The sequence below is a fragment of the Taudactylus pleione genome, unplaced genomic scaffold (genome assembly GCF_031769625.1).
Source record: "Taudactylus pleione unplaced genomic scaffold, aTauple2 ptg000580l, whole genome shotgun sequence".
Classification (NCBI taxonomy): domain Eukaryota; kingdom Metazoa; phylum Chordata; class Amphibia; order Anura; family Myobatrachidae; genus Taudactylus; species Taudactylus pleione.
Window position 1 is genome coordinate 1575314 of NW_028284982.1, and position 18248 is coordinate 1593561.

Sequence of the window (18248 nt, forward strand, 5' to 3'; positions counted from 1 at the left end):
TATACCCCCTGATCCCTCACAGTGACCAGGCTCTGCTCAGTAGCTGGCAGAGGGCCTGAGCTTGGAGACACTGGGCTCAACCCAGAACAGCCGGAGAACGGAATAGCGTTTTGCACAATTCTGTTGGTCGCAGTCGTGAGGCAAAGATGTTTATTGCTCACTAGTTTTTAAAAAGACCCTTCCCCTTAGCTTCAAGGGGTTACAGCATACAGAGATCTTTACAGCAGTGTTATTGTTCCAAAGATACACAGAGATGTACACACAGGGCTCACATGCCGCCTTTTATGCCACTCCAATACACATTACTACAGGGGGTGAGACCACCCTGGGTTCCTATTAGCCAATCATGGTGTCTCACAAGATATAAATAATAAACACATTTTACAGTTTAAAGGAACTAATAATATTTCCCCAAAACATTTGGTGTCCTAAGCACAAACTGAGTTACCATATACTGTCTCTGCAAAGGTAAATATAATGCAAATTCCTATTGTATCCGTCCTGTCACATGTCTATGACTAAAGCAGTTTTGGCTTATTTACAATCCTAACACCCTCTGAGTTCTGAGGAAGTTCATAAAACAAACAAATTGTCTTTCCCAAACTTGCTGGGTACTGTACCCAGAGACACACAGGAGCCGTCCTAGCCCACATTACATAGGAAAGTCACCACCAACCCTCCACTGCCCGGCTATAGGGCAATCACCATATCAGTCCCGAGGGGAGGATGTCTAACGAGCAGTTTGTCTCCAAATTACATATCTATAAGTGCATTAGCCTGTACGTATCTATAAGTGCATTAGCCTGTACGTATCTATAAGTGCATTAGCCTGTACGTGTCTATAAGTGCATTAGCCTGTACGTGTCTATAAGTGCATTAGCCTGTACGTATCTATAAGTGCATTAGCCTGTACGTGTCTATAAGTGCATTAGCCTGTACGTGTCTATAAGTGCATTAGCCTGTACGTGTCTATAAGTGCATTAGCCTGTACGTGTCTATAAGTGCATTAGCCTGTACGTGTCTATAAGTGCATTAGCCTGTACGTGTCTATAAGTGCATTAGCCTGTACGTGTCTATAAGTGCATTAGCCTGTACATATCTATCTTGGTGGAGTTGAACCCAAGGCCTCAGGGCTGTGAGGCAGTAATGCTAACCACTGCATGTAACAATTGTGCCGTCAGACTGTTGTATGGGGACAGAAATCCGGCAGCTGTTACTTCTGTGGCTTATGGATAACCTGCCGGTATGTGTACGGAGTCCAGCGCTACCTGACTGGGAACAGCGGCTGGTATCCTTGCGGGATGTAGTCTCGCACATGCACATTAGTACCGGCCAGGAGGGAAGATGCAGCACGTCAGTACTAGGTGATGCGCTGCGGGACTAGGTGATGCGCTGCGGGACTAGGTGATGCGCTACGGGACTTGCAGCGACCGCCGTAAGGGGGCAGTCTTCTCTTCCCCCATCATTAATACATCTCTGCTTTGTTTCGCCTAGATAAGTGGCGCGATAATACCTCTCCCCCTAAGGTGATCTGTTCCCCCTGACCTGAGCTTAGTAACTCCCGTAAGGCTTCCTGTGCCGGTGTCCCGCATCATGCTGCCTTCTGTCCTTCCATGGCTCCATAAAGCATCGGTGGCCTCTGCGTCACAAGTCCATACACCGCTTATGGTTACACTATTATACCGCCCCTGTATATTAGCACGCCCCAGGTAATACACGGTGATGTCACAATAACCCGTACACCTGCTGAGTCGCTTTTTCTCCTGTATGAGATCCCGCCGTTCGCACAATGTCCTACAGATGTGGGAGGAGCATCAGCCATTTGTAACGTTGGCGGGAGAGATCCTCATTGTGTATCTGTATCATCTGTGCTGGTGTCTTTAGAGCCAGTTGTGAGATGAGCGCTGGCAGTTGTTGATGTTCTTACAGCCGGTGCCTCTAGCGCCTCTGTTTCTGCCGGTGCCTCTCTTCTTATTGCCTGTGTTTCTAGCGCAGGGGTGGGGAACCTTTTTTCTGCCGAGGGCCATTTTGATATATATAACTGTATTTGCAGGTCTGCTGCAGGTGACGCCCCCTTCAAGTGATGTCACACGGGGGCGGGGCCACAATTGCCGGCAATTACAGCAATGACCGGAGCATCCTGAAGATGCCCAGGGGGGCTGTAAGGGCAGCGGTGTGACCATCTGAGGCTGCTCCAGGCAGCACTGGTCTCATTCTAGGCACCCTGATAGCCAGATGAGGCTAGCCGAACAAAGTGAGGGCCAGACCAAATGATTCCGGGGGCCCTATACGGCCCCAGGGCCTCAGGTTCCCCATCCCTGCTCTAGCGCCTCTGTTCTTACTGCCAGTGCCTCTAGCGCCTCTGTCACTGCCAGTGCCTATAACGTCTCCTCTGTCATTCCCGGTGCCTCTAACATCTCTGTTGTCACTGCCGGTGCCTCTAACGCCTCTGTTCTTACTGCCGGTGCCTCTAACGCCTCTGTCTGCTGTATGTGTCTTTCTAGCAGGATTGTGGGCGTTTCATCCCTCTGTACAGCAGAGCGCGGGAGACCTGGGTCCCCTTGGAGCCTGGCCCCACCCCCCTGCTCCCTCCTAACACCGGTAAGTAATTATTGCATATGATCTGAAACTCCTCTTCCTAATACTATTCTACTGTGTATTAAGTTCTACATAGCCCAGCGTATTCCAGTGTGCTCTACAGACGGTAATAACATGAGGCTGGGTAATAGCAGACGGTAATAAGACGAGGCTGGGTAATAACAAGAGGCTGGGTAATAACAGACGGTAATAAGACGAGGCTGGGTAATAACAGACGGTAATAAGACGAGGCTGGGTAATAACAGACGGTAATAAGACGAGGCTGGGTAATAACAGACGGTAATAAGACGAGGCTGGGTAATAACAGACGGTAATAAGACGAGGCTGGGTAATAACAGACGGTAATAAGACGAGGCTGGGTAATAACAGACGGTAATAAGACGAGGCTGGGTAATAACAGACGGTAATAAGACGAGGCTGGGTAATAACAGACGGTAATAAGACGAGGCTGGGTAATAACAGACGGTAATAAGATGAGGCTGGGTAATAGCAGACGGTAATAAGACGAGGCTGGGTAATTACAAGAGGCTGGGTAATAACAGACGGTAATAAGACGAGGCTGGGTAATAACAGACGGTAATAACACGAGGCTGGGTAATAACAGACGGTAATAAGACGAGGCTGGGTAATAACAGACGGTAATAAGACGAGGCTGGGTAATAACAGACGGTAATAAGACGAGGCTGGGTAATAACAGACGGTAATAAGACGAGGCTGGGTAATAACAGACGGTAATAAGACGAGGCTGGGTAATAGACGGTAATAAGATGAGGCTGGGTAATAGCAGACGGTAATAAGACGAGGCTGGGTAATTACAAGAGGCTGGGTAATAACAGACGGTAATAAGACGAGGCTGGGTAATAACAGACGGTAATAACAGGAGGCTGGGTAATAACAGACGGTAATAAGACGATGCTGGGTAATAACAGACGGTAATAAGACGAGGCTGGGTAATAGACGGTAATAAGACGAGGCTGGGTAATAGACGGTAATAAGATGAGGCTGGGTAATAACAGACGGTAATAACACGAGACTGGGTAATAACAGACGGTAATAACATGAGGCTGGGTAATAACAGACGGTAATAACATGAGGCTGGGTAATAACAGACGGTAATAACAAGAGGCTGGGTAATAACAGACTGTAATAACATGAGGCTGGGTAATAACAGACGGTAATAAGACGAGGCTGGGTAATAACAGACGGTAATAAGACGAGGCTGGGTAATAACAGACGGTAATATGATGAGGCTGGGTAATAACAGACGGTAATAAGATGAGGCTGGGTAATAACAGACGGTAATAAGACGAGGCTGGGTAATAACAGACGGTAATAAGACGAGGCTGGGTAATAACAGACGGTAATAACACGAGGCTGGGTAATAACAGACGGTAATAAGACGAGGCTGGGTAATAACAGACGGTAATAACACGAGGCTGGGTAATAACAGACGGTAATAAGATGAGGCTGGGTAATAACATGAGGCTGGGTAATAACAGACAGACAGAGAGGTGAGAGGGCCCTGCACGCGGGCTTACACTGTATAGGGAATTAGGAATGTGACACATATTGGTGCAGCCAGTTGCGGAGGCTCTCCTGTATGATTCATGTACAGTTTATATAAAGTGACTTAAAGGTCCTGGTGGTTGCCCCATCCCGAGGTGCAGCCCCTATTCCAGCTCCTCATCGTATCTATGCAGAGAAATGATTCCAGGTAAATGCGACCGTAACATACTGGTACATTACACTCTGTCTGGTCCATTCAATACATCCTTTACCTGGGGTTGAAAAAAAAATGACAGGAGGGTGGGACGGCTGTGACGGTGGGTGAGCACCCGTGGGAGCCGGGGACAGAGGGTGGGACGGCTGTGACGGTGGGTGAGCACCCGTGGGAGCCGGGGACAGAGGGTGGGACGGCTGTGACGGTGGGTGAGCACCCGTGGGAGCCGGGGACAGAGGGTGGGACGGCTGTGACGGTGGGTGAGCACCTGTGGGAGCCGGGGACAGAGGGTGGGACGGCTGTGACGGTGGGTGAGCACCTGTGGGAGGCGGGGACAGAGGGTGGGACGGCTGTGACGGTGGGTGAGCACCCGTGGGAGCCGGGGACAGAGGGTGGGACGGCTGTGACGGTGGGTGAGCACCCGTGGGAGCCGGGGACAGAGGGTGGGACGGCTGTGACGGTGGCTGAGCACCCGTGGGAGCCGGGGACAGAGGGTGGGACGGCTGTGACGGTGGGTGAGCACCCGTGGGAGCCGGGGACAGAGGGTGGGACGGCTGTGACGGTGGGTGAGCACCCGTGGGAGGCGGGGACAGAGGGTGGGACGGCTGTGACGGTGGGTGAGCACCCGTGGGAGCCGGGGACAGAGGGTGGGACGGCTGTGACGGTGGGTGAGCACCCGTGGGAGCCGGGGACAGAGGGTGGGACGGCTGTGACGGTGGGTGAGCACCCGTGGGAGCCGGGGACAGAGGGTGGGACGGCTGTGACGGTGGGTGAGCACCCGTGGGAGCCGGGGACAGAGGGTGGGACGGCTGTGACGGTGGGTGAGCACCCGTGGGAGCCGGGGACAGAGGGTGGGACGGCTGTGACGGTGGGTGAGCACCCGTGGGAGCCGGGGACAGAGGGTGGGACGGCTGTGACGGTGGGTGAGCACCCGTGGGAGCCGGGGACAGAGGGTGGGACGGCTGTGACGGTGGGTGAGCACCCGTGGGAGCCGGGGACAGAGGGTGGGACGGCTGTGACGGTGGGTGAGCACCTGTGGGAGCCGGGGACAGAGGGTGGGACGGCTGTGACGGTGGGTGAGCACCTGTGGGAGCCGGGGACAGAGGGTGGGACGGCTGTGACGGTGGGTGAGCACCTGTGGGAGCCGGGGACAGAGGGTGGGACGGCTGTGACGGTGGGTGAGCACCTGTGGGAGCCGGGGACAGAGGGTGGGACAGCTGTGACGGTGGGTGAGCACCTGTGGGAGCTGGGGACAGGACTTGGCCTCTTCCTGTGTTATCCGGGCTGGACAGAGGGGGCTTTTGAAGCCCTAAATGGTCTTTTGGGAAATAACAAGCCTGGGACATTAAGGTATGAAACGGTCTGTGTACCCCTGAGTTATAGAGCGACTTTTGCTGTACTTAGTACAAACATATGGAGAGATGATGAAGACCAACACTCTCATCGTACATCACTCGCCATGTGCTATCCGCCAATACACCCAGAAGTAATAAATGCTTTGTATTATTATATACTGTAATGTGGTGATCTGTGTTACCGGCACTAGTCTGTGTTTCTGTACATTTGCAGATTGCGGACACTCTCCAGCCTCCGAGTCTGAGCTGGTTTATAAGTACACACGAAAACACAAGAACATCATTAACTTTGCTAAACAGGTCAGGATCCAATTTTGTCTTTCTTCAGCTGTATCCTTCTATACAACTCGGTGAGAGAGCCGCGGTGCTGCCCGCTGAGGGTGAGAGAGAGCCGCGGTGCTGCCCGCTGAGGGTGAGAGAGAGCCGCGGTGCTGCCCGCTGAGGGTGAGAGAGAGCCGCGGTGCTGCCCGCTGAGGGTGAGAGAGAGCCGCGGTGCTGCCCGCTGAGGGTGAGAGAGAGCCGCGGTGCTGCCCGCTGAGGGTGAGAGAGAGCCGCGGTGCTGCCCGCTGAGGGTGAGAGAGAGCCGCAGTGCTGCCCGCTGAGGGTGAGAGAGAGAGCCGCGGTGCTGCCCGCTGAGGGTGAGAGAGAGAGCCGCGGTGCTGCCCGCTGAGGGTGAGAGAGAGAGCCGCGGTGCTGCCGGCTGAGAGAGAGAGAGAGCCGCGGTGCTGCCGGCTGAGAGAGAGAGAGAGCCGCGGTGCTGCCGGCTGAGAGAGAGAGAGAGCGAGCCGCGGTGCTGCCGGCTGAGAGAGAGAGAGAGAGAGCCGCGGTGCTGCCGGCTGAGGGTGAGAGAGCCGCGGTGCTGCCGGCTGAGAGAGAGGGAGCGCCGCGGTGCTGCCGGCTGAGAGAGAGGGAGCGCCGGTGCTGCCGGCTGAGAGAGAGAGAGCCGCGGTGCTGCCGGCTGAGAGAGAGGGAGCGCCGCGGTGCTGCCGGCTGAGAGAGACGGTGCGCGTCTGCACTTATCATCTACCCTCTCATTAATGTTCCGCACTCTGCCTCTTAAAGATGGAGAGAGGGATCTGTTACTGCGTTTATCACAGCGCAAGCTCTGATTTTGGCCGTCGGACCCCTGGAGCAGGAGAAGTGTTGCCAGGAAATTGATCCCGGGCAGGACACTATCTGTCATTTGCAGTGGTGGCCCCAGGGGTGAGGCTGCAGCACGGTCCAAAATTCAAATAGAGGAGTCGCACCAACTGCCAGCGACTCCCAGCCAGTGATGATTGGGGTGGCAGTTGGTGTGACTCCCCATATTTGAATTTTGGACAGTGCTGCAGCCTCACCCCTGGGGCCGTCGCTGGTCATTTGTTAGATTCCCTGCACCGAGGTAACAGTAAGAGCACTGACGGGAAGTGAATAACACTGATTACCTCGTTACAATGGCGTGTGTTGGGGGATGGGATATATTCGGCAGTAAGGGAACAGTCCATTATTGAAGTTGATGTGTTGGAAGCAGGAGAAATGGGCGATTGTAAGGATCTGAGCCACTCTGACCAGGGCCAAATTGTGATGGGCAGACGCTGGGCCAGAGCATCTCCGGAACGGGCGGTCTTGTAGGGTGCTCCAGGTATGCAGTGGTTAGTACCTACCAAAAGTGTTCCAAGTGACAGGGTGATGGGCACCCAAGGCTCACTGATGCTAGCCATTACACCGCCTGTGCTGCCCGACGCTAACCATTACACCCTCTGTGCTGCCCTACGCTAACCATTACACCCTCTGTGCTGCCCTACGCTAACCATTACACCGTCTGTGCTGCCGAACGCTAACCATTACGCCGTCTATGCTGCCGAACGCTAACCATTACGCCGTCTGTGCTGCCCAATGCTAACCATTATGCCGTCTGTGCTGCCCAATGCTAACTATTACACGGTCTGTGCTGCCCAACGCTAACCATTACACCGTCTATGTTGCCGAACGCTAACCATTACGCCGTCTGTGCTGCCCAATGCTAACCATTACGCCGTCTGTGCTGCCCAATGCTAACTATTACACGGTCTGTGCTGCCCAACGCTAACCATTACACCCTCTGTGCTGCCCAATGCTAACCATTACACGGTCTGTGCTGCCCAATCTATGGTTTTGGTGCAGGGTATTAGCAACTGAGTTTATAAACATGGACTAGAGGACTATTGTACTACATTCGTCTTTAAAATGTATGTTTCCATTAAACTTGTAATATACTTGCGTTTGGCAATGTGGTCTGTGGACTGGCATGCTTGACACTACGGGCCGTGGACTGATGCGTTTGGAAATGTGGACTGGTGACTGATAACTTTGAAGTATGGACCATGCACAGTTGCGTTTGACCCTGCACTGGTGACAGGTTTTAAACTATGGACCATGATCGTTTGACATCGTGGACTGGTGACTAATGGTCTTGAAACTATGGACTATGGGCTGGTGCATTTGACACTGAGTACAGTGGACTGGTAACTGGCAAGTTTGACACTACGGACCATCAACTGGTGCATTTCACACACTATGTGGCCCGTGGACTGGTGGCTGCTGGGTTTGAAACTGAGGACCATGGACTGGCGTGTTTGACACTGTGGTCCCAGTGACTAATGGGTTTTTCTCCTTCATCCACTAGGGGACACTGGAGCTTCATGACAGTGGGATATAGACGGTGGGTTGAGTTGAGCCTGGCACATTAAAAATCTATAAGTGTGACTGGCTCCTCCCCCTCTATGCCCCATCAGCCCCAGTTTTTAGAATGTGCCCGAGTAGAGCCGGTGCACAGGGCTGTCTCCAGCCCTTAAATTAATTTTTATATTTGTAAAAGAAAGAATTCAAGCAAGAGGACAGGCAGACTGTTGGCTGTGACAGACTGCCTGCATCGTGGGATCCGTCAGAGAGGGTACCACACGGCTACTGCAGCCTGTGTCCGGTCACCCTATGGAGGGGAGGCTGCTTTTGGCAGTTAAGGAGTCATCAGACTCAGCGGGGCCCGCCACAGCTAACACTGGCTTGTGTCCGGGTCCCCGCTCTCCCCTCACTGCCCAGCGCTCTGGCCGCAGCAGCCCGGTAAGTAGCTGGAGAGGTGTAAATAATCTGCTGGGTCTGTTAACAGCGTGCGGCTGCCAGTGCCACAGCGCTGGCTGTTAGGTAGGCGCGCTCAGCAAGCGGTGGTCCTACCTGTGCGTGCCGGTGCTTGTGTAAAAGGCACCGGACGTTTATCACTGGCGGCGGAAGTGCCGTTAGCCCCCGCAGTCAGCGCGGCTGGGCTTGAATACATTTAGTGTAAGCTGCGCGCATATAATAGCGGCGGCTATTAGGAAGGTGGAGCTTATAGGTCCCTCCTCCTCTTCCTCCTTCACTGCCTGGGCTAGTTTGGCGCGCTCTGAACGGGAGTGGTGCCTCAGAAGAGCTAGAGGCTCCCTGAAGGCACTGATCGGAGGGGGAAGAAGACTGACAGCTTCTACAGGGCCTCCCTTATATTGCACTCTCTGCCCCTTTACTGAGCTGCATTATTATTGAAATTCTGCTTCTCCCTATACTCCTTCTGCATTCCTGAGTTGTATGTGGTGTCTGTCTGTGAGTACATGATGACATCCAGGACAGAAAAAGCTGCTTCACAAAAGCTGTTTGCCTGCAATAAGGGTAGGAAAAAAATTTACCTATGCTCGCTCCGAAGGGTCTTCCCTGTGCGAGACGTGTGAAGCAGAGAGTGCTAGCACGCAGTCTGTCACTCCCTCCTTCATAAATAGTTTGGCAGGGGTCATGGCAGATCTTTCTGCTGAATTAGCCGCTTCCCGTAGGGAACGGGAGGCCGCCAGAGATCTACCTATCACATCTCACCCTTCTTTTCTAGCAACAGAACCAGCGTGGGCTCAGAATTTAGTCCGTTTGGTGAATAGCCTTGCTCAGGTGATGGGTTCTGTGTCTAAAGCTCCTGAAGCTACGGTAAGTCGCTCATCTAAGAAAAGGGCTCTTCCGGCGGTTCTCCAGTCGGATGAGGATTCGGCAGCGGATCACTCGTCTCAGGAGGAAGGGGAGATGCTGGACGAATCAGACGTAGAGACTTGCTCACAAGAACCTGAGGCAATGCAAGGTATTGATGCACTCATCCTAGCGGCAAGGGAAGTTCTTAAGATTTCTGGCCAGGAAGCTCCAGAATCGTTAGAAGACTCCTTATTTGCCAGGTCACAGAAGATTGCTGTCACATTCCCTGTTTCTCTCCAGTTGGGTGAACAGATGACGGCAGCCTGGCAGAATCCGGACCGCAAGTTCCAGATTCCTAAGCGTTTTTTCTCTCTTTACCCATTTCCTGCGGAAAATAGGAAGAGGTGGGAGACCCCGCCACCTGTGGATTCTTCGGTTTCTCGGTTGTCAAAGAAGACCACGTTACCTGTTCCAGGAGCTACTACATTGAAGGAAACCTCAGAGCGGAGATTAGAAACCACTTTGAAATCCATTTATACGGCCGCGGGTGCACTTCTTGGGCCGGCCTTGGTAGGATCTTGGGTCAACAAGGCTGTGGAAAAATGGGCGGAACAATTGACTGAGGGTCTTAAATCCAACACTCTGCGGGCAGATCTGATTACCTTGGCAGAACATATTCAGGAATCTGCAGCATACTTAGGAGACTCCTCCAGAGATATCGACCAGGTAGGTGCTAGGATTTCTGCTTCGGCGGTCTCTGCTCGCCGGGCACTTTGGCTTCGTGCCTGGCAAGCGGATGCTGAGTCAAAAAGAGCAGTGGAAGCTCTTCCTTTCACAGGCGATATTTTATTTGGTCCAGAGCTGGACAAGTGGATCTCGCTGGCCACTGGAGGTAAGAGTACTTTTCTACCTTCATCAGCACCTCCTCCGCGTCGCTCGTTTGGCGGACCTTCCTTTCGAGCATCTGCAAGATTTCAGGGACGATCGCGAGGTTCGTCTTTAGCGGGGCGAGGTGGCCGTGCTAGAGGACGTGAAGCGAATAATGCCCGCCGTCCAGATCCCAAGCCAGCAGACAAGCCTGTGGCATGACGGGCTCCCATCCCATCTCGGAAATCCGAAGGTGGGGGCTCGTCTCCAGCGTTTCTCGGAGGTTTGGAGACGGATTTCTCCAGACACTTGGGTTCGGAATCTGGTATCTCAAGGATACAAGCTCGAGTTCGCTTTCACTCCTCCTGTGCGTTATTTTACAACAGGTTTGCCCGTCGATCCCTTGAAGCAACTAATTTTGCGTCAAGCGATCAAGAAACTTTTGCTGGCCGAGGTTCTTGTGGCGGTTACCACTGCACAAAGACAACAAGGGTTTTACTGAAACCTTTTTGTGGTTCCGAAACCGGATGGGTCAGTCAGACCCATTCTGAATCTGAAATCCTTGAACCAGTATCTTTCATTTCACAGGTTCAAGATGGAGTCTCTCCTTTCTGTCATTGCGGGACTAGAGGAAGGAGAGTTTCTGGTGTCGATAGATATCAAGGACGCCTATCTGCATGTCCCAATTTGGCTTCCTCACCAGGTTTTCCTCAGATTTGCCATCAGGGGAGCTCATTACCAGTTTCAGGCCCTGCCATTCGGTCTCTCGTCAGCTCCCAGGGTATTCACCAAAGTGATGGCTGTCATGGTGTCTCACTTGCGCTCTCGGGGGGGTGACGATAGTTCCGTACCTAGACGATTTACTCATCAAGGCTCCGACGGCAGAAGTCCTTTTACACCAAGTGTCCCTTACACATCAGATTCTCATTCAACACGGATGGATTGTGAACTTCCAGAAGTCTCAGTTGATGCCGTCCCAGAGTTCTGCTTCGTAGATTTTTGCCAAGGGACAAGGCCATAGCCATACGAGCTGGTTCGTCTGGTGCTCAGACCCAGGAAAGTGTCTGTGCATCTTTTCATCCGTCTCCTGGGAAAAATGGTGGCTTCCTTCGAGGCCATCCAATTCGGCAGATTTCATTCCAGAATTTTTCAACTGGTACTTCTGTCTCAATGGTCCGGGTCCCACCTACAGATGCATCGGCTGGTGCGTCTGTCTCCCCGGACCCGCATATCCTTGCTCTGGTGGCTTCGGACGGAGCATCTGTTAGCGGGTCGGCGCTTCGGAATTTGGAATTGGAGCTTGGTCACCACGGACGCCAGCCTCCGCGGATGGGGAGCGGTGGTTCTGGACAATCACTTCCAGGGGCTTTGGTCGCAGCAGGAATCCCTCTTACCAATCAATGTTCTCGAACTGCGGGCAGTCTACAGAGCTTTGATACAGGCTGCTCCTCTGTTACGAGGACTTCCGGTTTGGATACAATCCGACAACGCCACGGCAGTGGCATACATAAATCGCCAAGGAGGAACCCGCAGTCGTCTGGCAATGAGAGAAGCCAGTCGCATCCTTCTGTGGGCAGAAAGACACGTAGAGGTCATTTCCGCAGTGTTTATTCCGGGAGTCGACAACTGGGAAGCGGACTACCTCAGTCGTCAGGATCTTCATTCCGGGGAGTGGTCCCTTCATCCCGAGGGCTTTCAACTGGTTTGCAGATGGGGGAAACCACAGATAGACCTGATTGCATCACGGATAAATCATCAACTACCCCTTTACTGCTCCAGGACCATGGATTCGGCAGCGGTGGGAGCAGATGCTTTACTGATCCCTTGGCCGTACAGCCTTGTGTACCTGTTCCCACCGTTTCCGCTTCTCCCTCGGATTCTCAAGCGGATCAAACGAGAGTCGTCCACCGTCATCCTAGTGGCTCCGGATTGGCCTCGTCGGGTTTGGTACTCCGATCTATTATTCCTTCTGGCAGACGAACCTTGGCCTCTTCCACTACGATCGGACCTTCTACAAAAGGGTCCATGTGTGTACCCGGATTTACGGCGGCTTCGTTTAACGGCGTGGCTATTGAGACCGCCATCCTAAGAAGCCATGGTCTTCCTAGATCGGTCATTCCTACCATGCTTAGGGCTAGAAAACCGGTAACATCAGCACATTATCATCGCATTTGGAGGGCTTATATCTCCTGGTGTGAAGGTCGTGGATCTTCCACTTCCTCTTTTCATTTACCATGTCTTCTTCTTTTTCTTCAAAAAGGCCTTGATGCGGGCTTACGCTTGGGATCGCTTAAAGTGTAGATTTCTGCTCTTTCTATTTTTTTCCATCGTCGCCTAGCTCTGATTCCGGAGGTTCAGACCTTTTTTCAAGGGGTACTTAGAATTCAGCCCCCCTTTGTGCCACCCACGGCTCCTTGGGACCTGAATCTTGTTTTATCTTTTCTTCAGACATCCACCTTTTGAGCCTTTGCAGGAGGTGGAATTGAAGTATTTGACTTGGAAGATGATCCTTTTATTGGCCCTGGCTTCGGCCAGACGAGTGTCTGAACTTGGAGCCTTGTCCTGCCGTTCCCCTTACTTGATTTTTCACGAAGATCGGGCGGAACTTCGTACCTGCCCTTCCTTTTTGCCCAAGGTGGTCTCGGGTTTTCATCTGAATCAGCCGATTGTAGTGCCAGCATTGTCGGACTCTTCTGGGGATTCTCACTCCTTGGATGTGGTTCGGGCACTTCGGCATTTATGTGTCCCGTACTGAGGGGCTACGTAAATCTGAGGCTCTGTTCGTCCTTTATGATGCTAATCGGCGTGGCTGGCCTGCGTCTAAGCACACTTTGGCCAGGTGGATACGTCTGACTATTCGTCAGGCATATGTTGCTTCTGCTCGACCACCGCCGGTATCCATTTCTGTGCATTCTACGCGCTCTGTGGGTATTTCTTGGGCGGCACGTAGAGGTGTCTCAGCTTCACAGCTTTGTAGAGCAGCTACGTGGTCTTCGGTTCATACTTTTGTACGTTTCTACAGATTTGACACTTTTGCGGCTTCTGCTTCAAATTTTGGTCGCAGTGTCTTGCAGGGCGTTCAGCACTCTTCCCCCCCCCCCCCCAGGAGGGTAGCTTTGGGACGTCCCCACTGTCATGAAGTTCCAGTGTCCCCTAGTGGATGAAGGAGAAAACAGGATTTTGGTACTTACCGTTAAATCCATTTCTCCGATTCCACAGGGGACACTGGACGCCCACCCAGTGCTTCTTGCCTGTTCTCAGTTACTTGTTCTGCTTCAGTTCTGTTGCAGTTTGGTCTGTTTTCGTTGTGTGACTGTTTATCCCTGCAGCCTGCTGTGTTCTTGCAGTGTGTCAGTATGTTGGATTGTTTCTTTTCCTGTTCTCCTTCTCTGTTCTTCAGTCTGTTCTCCGTCTCCTCTCGGGCTCAGTTCTTTAAAACTGGGGCTGATGGGGCATAGAGGGGGAGGAGCCAGTCACACTTGTAGATTTTTAAAGTGCCAGGCTCAACTCAACCCACCGTCTATACCCCACTGTCATGAAGCTCCAGTGCCCCCTGTGGAATCGGAGAAATGAATTTAACGGTAAGTACCAAAATCCTGTTGTAACTATGGACCATGGACTGTTGCTTTGGGGAGGAACACAATCTTCCATCACTGAGACCAATGCTGCCAGAAGGATCCAGGCTGATCCATGTGCAGCTCTGAGAATCCGCCTGGATTGGTTAGAAGGGAAGGAAGCAGCTTAGTTACCCCCTGACAACAAAAACTGTGTATGAAATTGTGTATCATCGTGTGAGGTCATTAGTAGCGCAGACTTGTACAGTATGGGGCGACCCTTGTTGGAGCTGTATGGGGCGACCCTTGTTGGAGCTGTATGGGGCGACCCTTGTTGGAGCTGTATGGGGCGACCCTTGTTGGAGCTGTATGGGGCGACCCTTGTTGGAGCTGTATGGGGCGACCCTTGTTGGAGCTGTATGGGGCGACCCTTGTTGGAGCTGTATGAGGCGACCCTTGTTGGAGCTGTATGGGGGACTAACAAATCACTAGTAAAGAGGTTCTGCAGGGGCCGGAGTAGGAGAGCAGTCGCTGTACTATCGTACAACTAGTGGGACATGTGTAGCTTTCAGGGACCTCAGCAGATCTGCTGACACTTTACACAATACGATTTGGAAACTTTATTTATTTTTTTTTTTTTTAATCCTTTTATTTGTCCCCTGTAACATTTTCTGACCTAGCGGAAGATTAAATCTGTGATTGGTCACTTGTCTCTGCCATTCATATCCCGGCTATGTCTTTACTGATGATGATGATGATGTACCGGTATCTGTTCCTCAGATCGGCAGATTCTCCTGGGACCATAACAGCATCGCCTTCCAGTGTATGGGCCAGTTGCTGGAACCGCACTTTTACCTGGGAGACAAACGGCTACAGGTGAGAGCATAATCCTTACGTCATCGCTGTTATCAGGCGAGAATGCAGAGGGTCTTGGTGGGCTGCATGATCGGCCAAATATCAGGAGGATGTGAGAGAAAGACAATGTGTGAGGTTATGTGAGGACTGTGAGAGGGGATGTAATAAGACATGGAAGCTATGAAGGTTATGTGGGGGGTTCTGGAATCTGATAAGCTTGCCTGAAGAGGTGGGTTTTCAGGGAACACTTGAAGGATCGGAGACTAGAGGTAAGTCTTATTATGTGTGGTAAGGCATTCCATAGAGTGGGTGCAGCCCGAAGAAAGTCCTGTAACCGTGAATGGGAGCAAGTAATGCGCGGGGATGAGATACGCAGATCTTGTGCTGAGCGGAGAGGTCGGGGAGAGATGTATGTTGGTGTGGTTTGGTTAATGGCCTTATGTGTAAGTAACAGTAGTTTGTATTGAATCATCTCCCCCACATAGAGGTACGACGCTGATAAGACAGGAGAGAGAGAAAATAACATAGATCTGACTGTTATGTCATAAATCCGAATTGATTTGGAAAATTTTGTATAGCAATGATGTGCGGACAATTTAGGAATATACCCTGATTGAACATTCAGTTAATTTATACGTTTTTACTCTTTTTATGATATGAAGCATTAAATAGATATTATTCAACCAAGCCTTGCAGAGTCCTATTTTATTGTATATAATTCTTGCATGTTGATATTCCTATATTGTCTGCACATCATTGCTATATAAATGTTCCAAATGACTTCTAAATTCTGAGAGGGGGTCTCAGAGGGCCTGTCACTCTTTACATGGAGAGGGGGTCTCCGAGGGACTGTCACTCGTTACACGGAGAGAGGGAGTCTCAGAGGGACTGTCACTCTTTACATGGAGAGGGGGTCTCCGAGGGACTGTCACTCGTTACATGGAGAGAGGGACTGTCACTCGTTACACTGAGAGAGGGAGTCTCAGAGGGACTGTCACTCGTTACACGGGGAGGGGGTCTCAGAGGGACTGTCACTCCTTACACAGGGAGAGGGTCTCCGAGGGACTGTCACTCGTTACACGGAGAGAGGGTCTCAGAGGGCCTGTCACTCTTTACATGGAGAGGGGGTTTCAGAGGGACTTTCACTCGTTACACGGAGAGAGGGACTGTCACTCGTTACACTGAGAGAGGGAGTCTCAGAGGGACTGTCACTCGTTACATGGGGAGGGGGAGTCTCAGAGGGCCTGTCACTCTTTACATGGAGAGGGGGCCTCAGAGGTTACACGGAGAGAGGGACTGTCACTCGTTACACGGAGAGAGGGAGTCTCAGAGGGCCTGTCACTCTTTACATGGAGAGGGGGCCTCAGAGGTTACACGGAGAGAGGGACTGTCACTTGTTACACGGAGAGAGGGATTGTCACTCGTTACACTGAGAGGGAGTCTCAGAGGGACTGTCACTCGTTACACGGGGAGGGGGTCTCAGAGGGACTGTCACTCATTACATGGAGAGAGGGTCTCAGAGGGACTGTTACACGGAGAGAGGGACTGTTACACGGAGAGAGGGACTGTCACTCGTTACACGGAGAGAGGGACTGTCACTCGTTACACGGAGAGAGGGTCTCAGAGGGACTGTCACTCGTTACACGGGGAGGGGGTCTCGGAGGGACTGTCATTCATTATACTGTACAATAGAGTGATGCCTTTAAGGAAGGAACTGTGTATACACGAGATCACATTAGACACTGAAGTGCGGTTAGAACTGGACATTGAACCTGAGATGCAGTGGACTAATGGTCCTGGGAGAGAGGGTGCCCACAAATACTGCACGTGCCTCTGGGACAACAATAACTAAATATCTCATACAATGTAGCGTGAGGGACAGCTTCATATTTGTTGTATTTTTTTGTTTCTCTTAAATTAACTTCTCTTTTGTTAATAGGGGAACGTCAGACAACATAAAAAGAAAATTACTGCCCTGATGCAGTCTCTGCAAACTGTTCCCTTCCAAGAGTAATTCACCCAATGCTTATGGACATCATCTGTGTCTCCAACAATGTTCTCTTCTGTCTTTAGACCTTGTTCTTCCATTCTTCCCCAATTAACCCCAACCTTCTTCTCTTCATCCATATTCCCTCAGTATCTCCTCTCCATTCTCTCACCCCAACCTTCTCTTATTCCATTCACTCAGTGTATCCTCTCCACCGCACCTCTTTTCCTCCTAACATTCTCTTCTTATGTCTCCACCACTATCCTCTCCTCTGACCCCAACCTTCTCTTCCATATTCACTCAGTATCTCCTCTCCACTGTCCTCATCTCAACCCAACCTACTCTTCTTCCATATTCCCTCAGTATCTCTTCTCCACCACTATCCTCTCACCCCAACCTTCTCTTCCATATTCCCTCAGTTTCTCCTCTCACCCTGACCTACTCTTCTTCCATATTCCTCCAGTATCTCCTCTCTACGAACCTTCTCACCCCAATCTTCTCTTCTATATTTCCTCAATATCTACTCTCCACTGCCCTCTTTTCACCCCAACCTTCTCTTCTTCCATATTCCCTTAGTAGCTCCTCTCCACCAACCTCCTCTCACCCTGACCTTCTCTTCTTCCATTCATTCCGTGTCTCCTCTCCACTACCCTACTCTCTCACCCCAACCTTCTCTTTCTCTCTTGGTTCCTTTCTTCTCTCAGCTCCCATGTTTCCTGGCAATCTGGTTATATTTTGTCTTCATGTTCATTTCACATTCCTTTGTTACACTTGTCTTACATCATCCGTAGACTGTTTCACTGAATCTCTTTTGTATACCAAGTGATTGTATATTTTGCTGCTACATGCCTCTTGTGTTACATGGTCTCTTTTACCTCTTTGTAGCTGTCCGTCAACCAACTCTAATTTACACCTACGTTCCCTCTCCCATCTCTCTGGTGATTGGATTCAGGATGTGCCGCCTGTCTTACTGGCAGAGCTGGTGAATGAGGGAATGTCTGAGGAGCTGAGGCACCTGCAGTTCCAGGCCCCGCTCACTGGTGGCGCTCTTTCCTGGACTCCATACCCTGGGAGATTGGATGGATGCCTAATCTATCCACATGGTGCCACTATGAACCAACTCCGTATCCTTCTGTGTGTGGTGGCCGTGGTCAGATGACTCCGCTCCACCAGGCGCTGATAGAATAGAAACATAGAATTTGACGGTAGAAAAGATCCATTTGGCCCATTTATTAAATTTCTGGTAACTTCTGTGTAAGGATTTACCTATGCCTATCCCAAGCATGTTTATATTGAAGTACTGTCTTAGCCTCTACCACCTCTGATGGGAGGCTATTCCATTTATCCACTACCCTTACTGTGAGGTCATGTTTCCT

General features: G+C 51.5%; 1 protein-coding gene across 2 annotated transcripts in view; it reads left to right on the forward strand.

The window, feature by feature from the left end:
* TAF1C (TATA-box binding protein associated factor, RNA polymerase I subunit C) overlaps positions 1-18248 on the forward strand; it is a 130913-nt gene that overhangs the window by 42478 nt on the left and 70187 nt on the right. Inside the window, exons 3-7 of one of the 2 annotated variants that reach the window (XM_088453526.1) lie at positions 2508-2601; positions 5888-5973; positions 14811-14906; positions 16825-16895; positions 17758-17996. In XM_088453526.1, coding sequence (XP_088309652.1) covers positions 2508-2601; positions 5888-5973; positions 14811-14906; positions 16825-16895; positions 17758-17996 — 586 coding nt within the window. Of the gene's footprint in view, positions 1-2504; positions 2602-5887; positions 5974-14810; positions 14907-16824; positions 16896-17757; positions 17997-18248 lie in introns of both variants that reach the window. The other variant, XM_088453525.1, reaches the window with a different exon arrangement.